This window comes from Hemitrygon akajei, chromosome 2 (assembly GCF_048418815.1).
Source record: "Hemitrygon akajei chromosome 2, sHemAka1.3, whole genome shotgun sequence".
Lineage (NCBI taxonomy): Eukaryota > Metazoa > Chordata > Chondrichthyes > Myliobatiformes > Dasyatidae > Hemitrygon > Hemitrygon akajei.
The window spans coordinates 15,091,832-15,107,173 of NC_133125.1; the positions used below are offsets into that span (position 1 = coordinate 15,091,832).

At 40.3% G+C, this 15,342-nt stretch overlaps 1 protein-coding gene across 1 annotated transcript in view; it reads left to right on the forward strand.

Moving 5' to 3' along the window:
* The window catches only part of cast (calpastatin), a 207,151-nt gene that overhangs the window by 20,852 nt on the left and 170,957 nt on the right, over window positions 1–15,342 (forward strand). The window contains exon 2 of the mRNA XM_073067621.1: window positions 13,502–13,567. Within this exon, the coding sequence (XP_072923722.1) occupies window positions 13,547–13,567 (21 nt within the window). The 5' untranslated portion in view covers window positions 13,502–13,546. The remainder of the gene's footprint in view (window positions 1–13,501; window positions 13,568–15,342) is intronic.

Genomic DNA, 15,342 nt, shown 5'->3' on the forward strand with positions numbered 1-15,342 from the left:
TCCCATCAGTCAGCAGGCACACCACCACCAGGTTCAGGAACAACGTCTACCCTACAACCATCAGGTTCTGGACCTGGTGTGGATAACTTCACTCCCCACAACTCGGAACTCACTTTCAAAGACTCTTTACAACTCATTTTCTCAATATTATTTTTTATTCGATGGCCTTCATTTACACATTGATTGTTTGATAGGCTTTTTCATATATAGTGTTTGTAAATTCCATTAAAAAAAAAATTCCTGTAAATGTCAGCAAGAAGATGAACCTCAAGCTAGTATCATCATCATTATCATTACATGCCATGTTGATGAGGTTGTCGATTATGGTCTTTATGACCATGATTGTTCATGGCAAATTTTTCTACTGAAGTGGTTTGCCTTCTTCTAGACAGGTGACCCCCAGTCATTAGCAATACTCCTCGGAAATTGTCTGCTTGGTGTCAGTGGTTGTGTAACCAGGAGTTATGTGTACCAGCTGCTCATAGACCATCCACCACCTGCTCCTGTGGTTTCATGAGAGCCTGCTGCTAAGCAGGTGCAGCACCTTGCAGACTAGTGGAGGGAAGGAGCTCCTTGCACCTCCTTTGCTAGAGATGTGTGTCTACCTTGCCACCCAACAAAGGAATATATGGTAATATATACGTACGAGGGGTGATTGATAAGTTTGTGGCCTAAGGTAGAAGGAGTCAGTTTTAGAGAACCTTGCACATTTATGTTTCAACATAGTCCCCTCCTACATTTACACACTTAGACCAGCGGTCGTGGAGCATACGGATCCCTTCTTTGTAGAAGTGGTCCACAGCAGGGGTGATTGATAAGTTCGTGCCTAAGGTAGACGGAGATGAGTTATACAGCTCTCATTACGTGCACATGCAGGTCAACTCTTTGAGTGATTATGCAGAAAGTTTGAAGTTAATAACTCATCAGTTAATAACTAATCGGGGTGATTGATAAGTTCGTGGCCTAAGCTAGGAGATGAGCTATTAACTTCAACCTTTCTGCGTAATCACTCAAAGAGTTGAACTGCATGTGCATGTAAGGAGAGCTGTATAACTCATCTCCATCTACCTTAGGCCACAAGCTTATCAATCAGCCATCTGTGGACACTTTCTGGAGGTCCAAGATCCATATGCTCCACGACCACTGGACTGAGTGTGTAAATGTAGGAGGGGACTATGCTGAAAAATAAACGTGCTAGGTTTTCTAAAACTGACTCCTTCTACCTTAGGCCATGAACTTATTAATCACCCCTTGTACTTTGATAATAAATTTACTCTGTACTTGGAACTTTTTCCATCTGAAATGCAAGAGGAAATGCCTGGCATGTTTATGGACCATGCAGTGCAAGGATGCAACCGTCAGGGGTTAGTGGCCATGTTCCAAAGGTCACCTGCTTTTATCAGATACACTGAGTGAGATGTGTGACGAGAGGAATGGAGGATGGAAAGGAGATCTCAAAATCCAAGGCCAGTCGATGCTATTTGGACTACTTCCTCTTTATTAATAGAGAGGGATTTTAATTGTCAAATTTTAACCAGTGTGGATAACTTCACTCACCACAGCACTCAGCTGATCACTAGACACAGCCGATAAATTCACTTTCAAGGACTCGACAACTCATGTTCTCAGTATTACTTATTTTTTATATTCGCAGTTTGTCTTTTGGACATTGTTTGCTTGTCAGTCTTTGTGTGTAGTTTTTAGACCATAAGATAAAGCAGCAGAATTAGGCCATTTGGTCCATTGAGTCTGCTCCACCATTCCATCATGGCTGATTTATTATCCCTCTCAACCCTCTTCTCCTGCAATCTCCCTATAGCCTTTGACGCCCTGACTAATCACGAATCTATCAACCTCTGCTTTAAATATGCCATTGACTTGGCCTCCTCAGCAGTCTAGCAACTGTTTGTAATCTACAAGGTTCATTGAGATCATCCTATCACTGGGGTGAATTCTGTTGTTTTGTATCAGTTAAGCCCATTGCCTTTGAGAAACAGTACCCAGCCCTGCCCTTGAACTCCGAACTCCGGTGCCCTGCAATTACAGCTCGGGGTGTCAGAGTTCGGAGTTCAATTCCGGTGTCATCTGTAAGGAGTATCTGTATGCCCTCCCCGGGGAGGGTGTGAGTTTTTCCTGGGTGCTCCGGTTTCCTCCCACAGTCCAAAGACGTACCGGGTAGAACAATTGGTCATTGTAAATGTTCCCGTGATTAGGGTTAATTGGAGTTGTCAGAGGTTGCTGGAGTGCCGTGGCTCAAAGTTGAAAATAAATTTATTTTTTAAGTACATAAATGCCACCATATTCCCTGAGAATCATTTTCTTGTGGGCATATTCAGTAAATCCAATAATCATAAAAGGATCAGTGGAAGTACTACGGCATCTGGGCATGAAGCCAGTGTGCAAAAGACTACAAACTGCAAATACAAAGAGAAAGTAAAAATAATACAAAGTCAGACTAAATAGGTGGATGAAGTGCACCAGACTAGGACAAAATAGAATTATCAGTTCAGAAACAATAGAAAAAACTTTCATATAGGATATTGAAACTAAATTCAACACCAAAGTGTCAGCAACCCCAGCATAGAATTACCAACAAAGAGGTTGAAAGAGGTTATGAAAATACCCACAACTGGAAAAAGTACTGGAAGTGATAATATTCATAATTATTGGTATAAAAAGTTACTTGCCTTCATTGTACCTATTATTGCATATCAACAATTTTCTTAAAAAGCCTGAAAAAGTGCCTGAAATTTCTGATAGAAGGTAAAATTTATCATTTACCTAAAAGGAAATCATAAAAGATCCATCAAAGTATCATCTTATTGTTTACAAACTATATATAAAATTGTAACATTGCGTATCTCTCAGCTGATAGCCACAACATACTTACAGACGAGCAGAAAGGATACTGCAGAAGTGTGAAAGGATGTATAGAACAACTGATAATAGATTTTGTAGTTCTAAATCAAACCCGGTGGAATGCAGAAATCTTTCATATTGCTATATTGACTGCAAAAGGAATTTGACTCCCATACTCATGGTTATTAGAAGTTCTTAATATATATATAAACTACACCCAATACTTGTGAAATCTCTGGAACATCTAATGAAGCATTGGCATACTGTAATCACCCTATCTATAAACTACCAAAAAAGAACAACTCGCTTTATCAAAATAAACTGGAGCATTTTCCAAGGCGACTCTCTACGTCCACTATGTTTCCATCCAGCTTTAAACCACTCTCTAATTTACTGAATTGGATGAAAATTGGGTATCAAATCAGAAACAGTAAAATCAACTATACCTGAACACACCTCTTATACATGGATGATTTGAGATTATATGCTCCTTCATCAGTCAAGCTAAAGCAATTAATGAAAATAGTAGAACTATTCTCAAAAGATAAAACATAAACCTTGGACTGGACAAATGCAGAACATTAAACATAAGGAAAGGTGCAGACTTAGATGTTGACAAGGAAGCATCGAACAACTGGCTCGGAGTTGGAAATCTCTTCCCAGAAACAGATGCAATACATGACCAGGTGGCGAACACAAAAAATGATCAAAAATACATAATAAGAGCCAAAAAATTCAAGAATGCAGAAAGTGCTGAGAAAAGCCAGAAACAATCCAACACATTACAGGATCCTGTAACATGTTAACACAAATCTGATTACTTGCACAGGCACAATCAAGTGTCCCTCCCTAACAGCACTGTGTGTGTATCTACACCTCAGCGATTGCTGCGGTTCAAGAAGGCAGCTCATCACCACCTTCACAAGGGCAACTAGGGATGGGCAATAAATGCTGGCTTAACTGGCGAAGCCCACATCCCATCAATGAACTTTTAAAAATCATTCATCAAAAGCATGCTTTAAAATACAAACCCATAAATGAAATTGCACCTTACTATAAATGCCAGCCTGATCCAGTTTTAGAATCAGAATACCACAGATTATATTATGAATGATCTGTTATTACAGATAGGACATTCCATGACAACCATGCAGATATAATATCGGATAATCAAGCAAGGGCAACTTATTTAATAGATATAGCCCTTGCAAACACACATAACCTTTTGAAATCAGTAAGTGAAAAACACCAGAAATATGTTGAATTGAAAGAAGAAATTGAAAGACTTTGTAACATGACCAAGGTATACGATGTCCTGATTGTAATATCTACAAATGGTGTCACTCCAGAGGCACTGCACAATAGCATTAAACAATTAAGGCTACACAGTAATATCTATGTAAATCTTCAGAAAGCCACAATACTAAACTCCACTAGAATACTCTGGAAGAACTATGATGGGAACCAGTAGATAGAGCTGAGGAGGAGCCAGCAGGTTTACTAGTAGATGATGGTGTAACATGAATGTAAGGAAGGAGAAGCCAATGACTGGGTACAAATGCAGGCAGAACAAAGAGTTAAATTGTACCACAGAGGCAAAATTCAAAAGGGCGAAGAATGCAGCATTGAAGGTGCTGTATTTAAATGTGGGTAGCATTCGGGATAAGGTGGACAAACTCATGGTACAATCAGAGATTGGTCAGTATGACATTGTGGGTATCACTGAGACATGGCTGACAAAAGGCCATAGTTGGGAACTTAAAATCAAAGGATATACTTTGTATCTAAAGGACAGGCAGGAAGACATAGGCATTGGTGTGGCTTTGTTGATAAGAGATGGAATTACATCTTTAGAAAGTAGTGACATGACTGGAGTCTATCACTAGTAGTCCAAAAATTGCCGTAATAGGATGAGGTTGTAAATCAACATGCAGAACTACTGAAATAATATCAAAAATATCTTTCCAATATTTTCCTAGAAGAGGGCAAGACCAGAACATATGTGTCAAGGAAGCTACTTCAGAATTACATCAATCACAAACAGGATTTATATGATGGTAAAAACGAGCTAACTTATCCTTGGACATATGAGCTCTATGAACCACCTTAAATTGTATCAAAGCGTGTCTGGCACACATTGAAGAATCATCTTCAATGTCATCTATCCCCATCAGCTTGTTGTTTAATTGCATTTGTGACACTAATAGCCAGAAGATCCATTCTACTTAAATGGAAAGATTCCAACCCCTCCACCACATTTCAATGGTTTTCCCAAGCGATAGCATGTCTAAATTTGGAAAAAATTAGGAGCTGTACTATGGGCCCTTCGGTTAAATTTGAAGAAACTTGGAGGCCATTTATTCAATATTTTCATTTGATGTAAGTCGACCCTTTCTGAATCCTTTTTTAGTAATTTTTTTTGTTCATGTATAGAGGAGCGGTCTTAACAACAAATTATAATTTCTTTGTTTTTTTTTAGTTTAATTTTTCTTAGTTTAGGGTGTTTTTTTCCTGTCTTATAAATATCTTTTTCATGGTCAATTACTAAGAGATTGGGAGGCTAAACTCCATTTGCTATTTGAAATATGTATTTTTACATGTTAACCGTTGTTAATGTAATACTGATCTTTATGTACCGCTATCAATATTGATATGTTTATTAATTTGAAATTTAATAAAAAGATTGAAAAAGGAAAGAAAGTGGTGACATAAAATCAGAGAATGTTGAATCTTTGTAGGTGGAGTTAACAAATTGCAAAACTATTATGAGGAATCGTATACAAATAGTAGACAAGATGTGAGGGTGAGATTGCAAAGGGAGCTGGAAAGTGTATGTAATAAGGGTAATGTCACAATTGTAATGGGGGATTTCAGAATGCAAGGGAATTGGGAAAGTCAGGTTGGTGTCGGATTGCAAGAGAGAGAATTTGTTGAATGTCTGCGAGATGGCATTTTAGAGCAGCTTGTGCTTGAGCCTGCTGAGGGAAAGGCTATCTTAGATTGGGTGTTGTGTAAATGTGCAAATAAGGTGCCACACATGAGGCTGCTTAACAAGGTAAAATCCTATGGTGTTACAGAAAAGATGTTGGCATGGATAGAGGAATGGCTGACAGGCTAGATGCAACGAGTGGGAATAAAGAGGGCCTTTTCTGGTTGGCTGCCGGTGACTAATAGTGTTCCTCAGGGGTCGGTATTGTACGAATATTATGTTTGTGGATTATATGAAGATAGGTGGAGGGATAGGTAGTGCTGAGAAAGCAATGCAATTTCAGCAATATTTAGACAAATTGGAAGAATGGGCAAAAAAGTGGCAGATGGAACACAGTGTTTGGAAATGTATGATAATACATTTTGGTAAAAAGGAACAGTGGTGCAGACAATTATCTGAATGGGGAGAAAATTCAAACATCAGAAGTGCAGAGGGACTTAGGAGTCCTCATGTAAGCCTCCCTTAGGGTTAATTTACAGGTTGAGGCTATGGTGAAGAAGGCACATGCAACATTGGCATTTATTTCAAGGGAAAAAGAATATAAAAGCAAGGAGATAATACTGAGGCTTTACAAGGCACTTGTCAGGCTGCAGTTGGAGTATTATCAACAGTTTTGGGCCCCACATCTCAGAAAGGATCTGTTGACATTGGAGAGAGTCCAGAGGAGGTTCACAAGGATGATTCTGGGAATGAAGGGATGAGGAGAGTTTGGCAGCTTTGGGCCTGTACTCACTGGAATTTGGAAGAATGTGTGAGGATCTCCTTGAAACCTACCAAGTGTTGAAAGGACTAGAAAGGTGCATGCAGAGAGGATGCTTCTTATGTTGGAGGTATCCAGAACTAGATGGCACAGCCTCAAAATTGAGAGGCGACCTTTTAGAACAGAGATAAGGAAGATTTTCTTCAGCTAGAAAATGGTGAATCTCTGGAATGTTATGCCACAGACGGTGGTGAAAGCCAAGTTCATGGGTATATTTAAAGTGGAATTTGATAGTTTCCCGATCGGTCAGGGCATCAAAGGTTATGGTGAAAAGGCAGGTGTATGTGGTTGAGTGGGATCTGGTATCAGCCTTGATGGACTGAATGGCCTAATTCTGGTCTTATTTTCTTATGTAAATTTCCTAGCAATTGACAATTGAGTGTGCTTGGCTATGCCCGTAGCTCAGGTTTTACCAACTTGAGCTGAGAGAAAAAAATAAAGTGTAAATAAATATAGGTGCCCCCCCGCTTTAAGAATGTTTACTTTACGCCACTTTGCTTTTACAAAAGACCTGCATTAGTAACCTGTTTTCGCATTACAAAGAGGATTTATGCTTTTATGAAAATTTTTCCCATAAAAATTAATGGTTCTTCTCTTTTTGCCATTTCGGCTTAAGAAAGGTTCCATGGGAACACTCTACCTTTGTAAAGGGGGGGGGGGGGGACAGCTGTGATAATAAACAGGCAATAAATATTGAGGATGAGATGAAGAGTCTTTGAAAGTAAGTTTGTAGGTTGTGATAACAGTTCAGTGATAGGGCAAGTCAAGTTAAGTTATCCCCTCTGGTCAAGAGCCTGATGGTTGAGGGGTAGTAACTGTTCCTGAACCTGGTGGTGTGAGTCTGGAGGCTTCATCCTGGTGACAACAATGGGAAGAGAACACGGCCTGAGTGGCGATGGTCCCTGATGATGGATGTTGTTTTTCTGCAACAATGTGCATGCAGACCTGCTGGTTGGTACTAAGGGCTATACCCGTGATGGACTGGGCCATATCCACTACAGTTTGTCAGATTTTCTGTTCTAGGGCATTGGTGTTTGCATACCAGGCTGTGATGCAGCCACTTAATATACTCTCCACCACACATCTATAGAAGTCTGTCAAAGTTTTCAGTGTCATGCTGAATCTTTGCAAACTACTAAGGAGTTAAAGACACTGCTGTGATTTCTTCATAATTGCACTTAAGTGCTGGGCTCAGGACAGAAGTGATGACACCAAGGAATTTCAAGTTGCTGACCCTCTCCACCTCATGATGAGAACTGGCCCATGGGCATCTGGTTTCCTGCTTCTGAATAATAATCGGCAATAATGATCAATACTCAGCTCCTTGGTCTTGCTGACATTGAGTAAAAGGTTGTTGTTGTGGCACCACTCAGCCGGATTTTCAATCTCTCCCTTATATGCTGATTCATCACCACCTTTAAATCAGCCAATGACAGCAGTGTCGTCAGCAAAGTTGAATATGGCATTGGAGCTGTGCTTAGCCGCACAGTCATAAGCTTAAAGTGAGTAGAGCAGGGGGTTAAGCACCCAGGTTCCTGGTGCACCTGTGCTGATGGAGATTGTAATGGAGATGTTCACTGGAAGTGTCTACAAGTTTGGAAATTAAGTTTGAATTGCATAAAGAGGTATTGAGACCAAGGTCTTGAAGCTTACTGATTAGTTTTGAGGAGATGATACTGTTGAATGCAGAACTGTAGTCCCAATGAAAACCATCCTGATGTAAGCATCTTTGCTGTCCAGATGTTCTAAGGTTGAGTAAGGAGCCAATGAGATGGCATCTACTGTGGAGCTGTTGCTTTGCTAGACAAATTGGAGCAGATCCAAGTCACTTCTCAGAAAGAAGTTGATGTGTTTCATCAGCAACTTCTCAAAATAATTCATCACTGTGGATGAAGGTCTACTAGGTGATAGTCATTGAGGCAGGTTATCACGCTTTCTTCTTAGTCACCGGTATAACTGAAGCCTGCTTGAAGCAGGTGGGTACCTCAGGCTGCAGAAGCGAGAGGTTAAAGATATTAGTGGATACTGCAGCCAGTTGATCAACATAGGTCTTTAGTTCTTGGTGAGGTACCCCTTCTTGGCCACATCCTTTCCTTAGGTTCACCCTTCTGAAGAATGCTCTCACGTCAGCCTCAAAGACTGAAATTACAGTCATTGGGGGCTGCGGGAGTTCGTGAAGGTGCCTCCCTGTTTTGACAGTTAAAGCAAGCATAGAAGGCATTGAGCTCATCTGAGAGGGAAGCCTTTTTTCACATACAGTGACTATAAAAAGTATTCACCCCCTTGTAAGTTTTCATGTTTTATTATTTTACAACATTGAATCACAGTGGACTTAATTTGGCTTTTTTGACACTGATCAACAGAAAAAAAAGTCTTTCATGTAAAGTGAAAACAGATCTCTCCAAAGTGATCTAAATTAATTACAAATATAAAACATAAATTAATCGATTGCATAAGTATTTACCCTCTTTAATATGACACACCAAATCATCATTGGTGCAACCAATTGGTTTTAGAAGTCACATATTAGTTAAATTGAGATCACTGTGTGCAGTCAAGGTGTTTCAATTGATTGTAGTAAAAATACACCTGTATCTGGAAGGTCCAACTGCTGGTGAGTCAGTATCCTGGCAAAAACTACCTCATGAAGACAAAAGGACACTCCAAGCAACTCCGCAAAAAGGTTATTGAAAAGCACAAGTCAGGAAATGGATACAAGAAAATTTTCAAGTCACTGAATATCCCTTGGAGTACAGTTAAATCAATCATAAAGAAATGGAAAGAATATGGCACAGCTGTAAATCTGCCTAGAGCAGGCCATCCTCAAAAACTGAGTGACTATACAGGAAGGGGACTAGTGAGGGAGCCCAGCAAGAGACCTATCACAACTCTGGAGGAGTTACAAGCTTCAGTCGCTGAGATGGGGGAGACTGCGCATACAACAACTGTTGCATGGATGCTTCACCAGTCACAGCTTTATGGGAGAGTGGCAAAGGGAAAGTTACTTTTGGAAAAAAAACATGAAATCTTGGCTAGAGTTTGTCAGAATGCATGTGGGAGACTCTGAAGTTAGGTGGAAGAAGGTTCTACAGTCTGCTGAAACCAAAACTGAGCTTTTTGACCATCAGATTACACGCTATGTTTGGTGAAAGCCAAATACCACACAGAATCAAAAACACACCATCCCTACTGTGAAGCTTGGTGCTGGCTGCATCGTGCTGTGGGGATGCTTCACTGCAGCAGGCCCTGGAAGGCTTGGGAAGGTAGAGGGTAAAATGAATGCAGCAAAATACAGGGAAATCTTTGCGAAAAACCTGATGCAGTCTGCAAGAGAACTGCGACTTGGGAGAAGATTTGTTTTCCAGCAAGACAATGACCCCAAGCATAAAGCAAAGCTATGCAGGAATGGCTTAAAAACAGCAAAGTTAATGTCCTGGAGTGGCCAAGTCAGAGTCCAGATCTCAATCCCATTGAGAATATGTGGCTGGATTTGAAAAGGACTGTTCACTCATGATCCCCAGGCAATCTGACAGAGTTTGAGCAGTTTTGTAAAGAAGAGTGGGGAAAAATTGCAGTGTCCAGATGTGCAAAGCTGATAGAGACCTATCCACACAGATTCGAGCCTGTAATTGCTGCCAAAGGTGCATCTACTAAATATTGACTTGAAGGGGGTGTGTAATTATGCAATCAATTATTTTGTTTTTAATAATTGTAAGAAATTTAGAACAATTTGTAGAAATTTGTTTTCACTTTGACACGAAAGAGTCTTTTTTTTATTGATTGGTGCCAAAAGTCCAAATTAAATCCACTGTGATTCGAAGTTGAAAAACATTAACACATGAAAACTTCCAAGGGTGGTGAATACTTTTTATAGGCACTGTATATCGCTTGGTTTTACTTTGTAGGAGGTGATAACATTCAAGCCCTGCCATAATCGTTGAGCATCCTTCGGAGCTTCAGGTTTGGTCTGGAATTGCCACTTTGCACATGTGATTGCTTTTCTGGAGATCTTGTATTTAACTTGGCCACCAGATCTGAATGACATGGATTTGGCCCTCAGCAGATTGTAGATCTCATGGTTCAACGAGGGCTTCTGGTTGGGGAAGACTCTGAACGATTTTGTGGGACACACTCGCCTGTGTCTCCATGACAACCATGGTGTATTCGTTCAGATCCTCTGATGACTCATTGAACACGCCCCAGTAAAGCAATCCAGCAGAAGCTCCTCTTCCTCCCATGACTACCTCTTTGTTGTCCTTATTTCTGGAGCCTTGCCATTTGGATTCTGCCTGTATGTAGTCAGAAGTACAGACAAGTGATCAGATTTCCTGAAATGGAGTCTAGGCATCGAATGGTAGGCATTCTTAATTGTGCTTGAGGGTGTTGGGACCTCTGGTACTGAAGGCGATGATAATTCTTCAATACACCATTTCAAACATAGGACATTACAGCACAGTACAGTCCCCTTGGCCCATAATGACGTGTCGACCTTTAAAGTTACTCTAAAATCAATCTATGCTCTCCCTTCCACACAGCCCTCCATTTTCTGTCATTCATGTGCCTATTTACAAGTTTCTTCAATGCCTCTATCACAAACCCTGACAGCATGTTCTACGCACTTACCACTTCCTGTCTAAAAAATCTTACCTCTGATATCCCCCCCATACTTTCCTCCAATCACCTTAAAACTATAGCCCCTCATATTAGCCATCTGGGAAAAAGTCACTGGCTGTCCACTCGATCTATGCCTCATCACCTTTTACATCTCTGTCAAAACATCTCTCCCCCTTCTTCACTCTAAAAAGAAAAGTCCTAGCACAATGCAAAACAGAACTTCACACGGCATCAAGACTTCTGACTTTTGTAAAGATTTAAAAGGCCTTGTGAGGTGAAATGAAATCTCATATCCCAATGCCTCTGTATCATAAATCACTAAACTAAACTACACGGAAAAAAGCTACTATATTATGTCAACTCCTGGAGACACCAGTCCATTAAGTTCTAGTCCTTGACTAAATCATGGTAGCATAGTAGTTGGCATGACACTCTTACAGTGGAGTGCAGAGTTCAGTCCTGGCGTCCTCCCAAAGGAGTTTGTACAGTACATCATCCCCGTGGGACATGTGGGTATCCTCTGGGTGCTACAGTTTCCTTCCCAGTTCACAGATGTACTGGTTAGTAGGTTAATTGGTCACTCTAAGTTGTTCAGCGATTAGGCTGGTGGCATGGCTCAAGGGGCCAGAAGGGCCTATTCCACACAGTATTTCTAAATAAATAAATAAAATCCTTTCCCTTTAGACTTGTATACTTCTCCTTTTCAATTATTTATATAATTTAATCTATATTTTAAATTAATTATTTTAAAGGGTAATTCCAACAATTTTTCACACAGCACACTTCAAATCATGCTGACACAGAGTTTTTCATCTTTTTGACAATTTCATTATATCTCTGGTTTAGTTACTAATTCTTCAAGTCAGTGGAGACACTTAGGCAAATGGTTGTATTTAGTTGCCCCCTATTTAATTGGACTAATGCACGATATATACATACTCAAGATTGTCTGCATTCAGCTTTGATTTTTTTCTCTATTTGGATGAGACATTGAACCTTGAAGTGGACAGTCCATAGCAACGGAAGACCATGAACACGTACTGAGTGACCACTTTAATGGTACCTAACAAAATGGCCACTGAGTATATGAACATCATGCAGTGTACTTGGGGATTATGCTTGGCCTTGGAAGGGTCGATTTATGTGCTGTATGATTCAGTGATATTGTACAACATTTTCATACACAATTTATTCTAGTTAATTGGGGCAACTGTTTAACGAACAAAAACTAATCAAGAAAATAGACAGAATTCCCTTTGGTTATTTTTAACACTGTTGCCACTTAACTGAGGCAGGAGACTGTCGCTGAATAGCTTCTAACCAGCACCAGTCTTGTGCACATGTGCGGCTATTACACACCACACCATCCTTGGAGCAAACAGCTTTCAAATAGCGTCAGTTGCTTATGCTTGTGTTATGTTATCCAATTGGACCCACGCACCCCAATTCAAAAAGCAGTGGTTTTTTTTATCATTTTATTTTTTATTTTGTTAAAAAAAATACAGAATCTTGTCAAGGTGGCACAAAAAAGATTTAACACTTGCTGAAAGACTTACCCTACTGGACCAAACAGCAGCATTCACTAGATAAATGTCACCGTTGGTAACCATTAGAAACTAATACGCAGTCTTATCATATTGTAGTGGTATCAAAAGCGTTTGTTTCATTTAAATAGATAGTTTGTTACTCAGTTAAATGGTAGTTTGTTTTTTTATACTTTCTTAACTATGTAAATGAAACTTCAGCTAACTGGGACTGCAGATTAATTGGGTCAATGTATACTGGTCCCCATGTGTCCCAATGAATTGGAATTCAGTGTATTGAATTCTCTGTAACCTAAAATATCTCCCTGAAGATGGTTTAAGTAAACTTATATCAGGAACCCCCACCATCCAGGTCATGCTCTCTTCTAGCTGCTGCCATCAAGAAGAAGACACAGGACACACACCACCAGATTCAGGAATATTATTACCCCTCAGTCATCAGGCTCTTGAACCAAATGGGATAATGTCACCCAACTTCACTTGCCCCATCATTGAAATGTCCCCAGAACCTAGGGGCTCAATTTCAAGGACTCTTTATCTCATGTTCTCAAAATTAATTGCTTATTTATTTATTGTTAGTATTTATTTCTTTTTGTATTTACACAGTTTGTTGTCTTCTGCACACTGGTTGAACACCCAAGTTGGTGCCGTCTTTCATTGATACTATTATGGTTATTATTTACGTACTTAGATAATAAATTTACTTTGAACTTTATGATTTGTTTTTTCCAAAAGGAGGGTACTAAGTCTGATTCGGCTAAATCAAAACCAGGAGCCAGCATGACTACGCGATCAACAGAGGTAAAGGAACCAATAAACTTTAAAGTCCTGCGTCACAGATGGATAGGATTGCATATTGACTATCACAAATCAGTGGAGAGCACTGAACCCCGGAGTGGGATTTTATGTTGAAGTTGTACAAGTTGTCGGTGAGGCCAAATTTGGAGTACTGTGTACAGTTCAAGTCACCTACCTACAGGAAAGATATCAGTAAGATTGAAAGAGTACAGGGAAGATCTGTGGGGACGTTGCTGTGTCTTGAGGACCTGTGTTGTAGGGAAAAGTTGAATAGGTTGGGGCTTTATTCCCTAGAATGCAGGAGAATGAAGGGAGATCTTGTAGAGGTACACAAAATTGAGGTGTATAGATAGGGTAAATACAAGCAGGCTTTTTCTCCCTGAGGTTGGGTGAGATTAGAACTAGAGGTCATAGTTTAAGGGGAAATACTTAAGGAGAAACTAAAGGGCAATTTCTTCACTCAGAGATTTTTTATTTACTGAGATACAGCATGGAGTAGGTCCTTCTGGTCCGTCGAGGCATGCCACCCAGTAACCTCTGATTTAACCCTAGCCTATTCACAGGCAATGACCAATTGACCTACCAGCCAGTGCGCCTTTGGACTGTGGGGGGGGGGGGGGGAGAAAACTGGAGCACCCAGAGGAAAGCCACATGGTCACATGGGGAACGTACAAACTCCTTACAGGCAGCGACGGGAAGTGGCGTGAGTGTGGACTAAGCTGCCAGCAGAAGTGGTGGATGTGGGTTTAGTTGCAACACTTAAGAGAAGTTTGGATAGGTACATCGATGTGAGGAGTATGGAGAGCTATGGTCCAGATCCGGGTAGATGGGACTAGGCAGGAAAAGAGCCTGGCATGGACTAGACAGGAAGAGAGCTTGGCTTGGACTAGATGGGCCCAAGGGCCTGTTTCTGTGCTGTAGTACTCTGTCTCTCTCTAGCAGATATATTAGGAAGTGAAGGCAAAATGTTTAACTTGAACACTAGGAGGTGAGTGTTCATGTTCCCCATGTTTCATGCACAGAGTGGGGAACCAGCTGGACTGATATGAAATTTGATGCACTGGAAATACTCAGCTGTTCAGGCAGCGTGTAGGGGGGAGAGAAAATGTGGTTAATGTTTAAATTTGGTGATCACTGAAAGCGTCGAATTGATGAGAAATGTTGGCTCTTTCTTCTCCAGTGACCTAGTATGACCTTTTCCACATTCCGTTTTTATTTCAGGACCCTTTAAATTTTGTTTTTGTGTGATTGAAATGCAAAGTACTTATTTAACATGATCTTATAAAATCTGAAGTTTTTGTTCTGTATTGAGACTCTGAAGTGTTTGAAATCTTAAAAAAGGCTGTCTACCGTTCTTTGGAGAAAGTAGTTCATTTTTGCAAGTGTGGTTGAGTAATTTTTTTAAAGTGATTACTTTGATATTAATGATGCATGTGCATTTGTTACCTTAATGATGCATGTGCACACATTCTATTAAATGTGTCTGGCCCAGTTTGTGAAGCTTGTGAAAAGAGGTTATGTACTTTTTGTGATGAGAGGGTGTCCCTGTAGCATTTAAAATATTAAAGACTGTCTCATCAAAGATAGTCGAGCTTTGAGGAAGAGTGATTCTCAGTAACTCTTTAAGAGACATCAGATGGATTGATGAAGATCCAGGAATTTAGACTTGACTGGATAACTTAAAGTTAACACCGGTAGCATAGAGGTTAGCGCAATCGCCTTATAGCACTGGCGATCACCAGTCGGTGTACAATTCCAGTTGGTACCTCTCCCTGTGA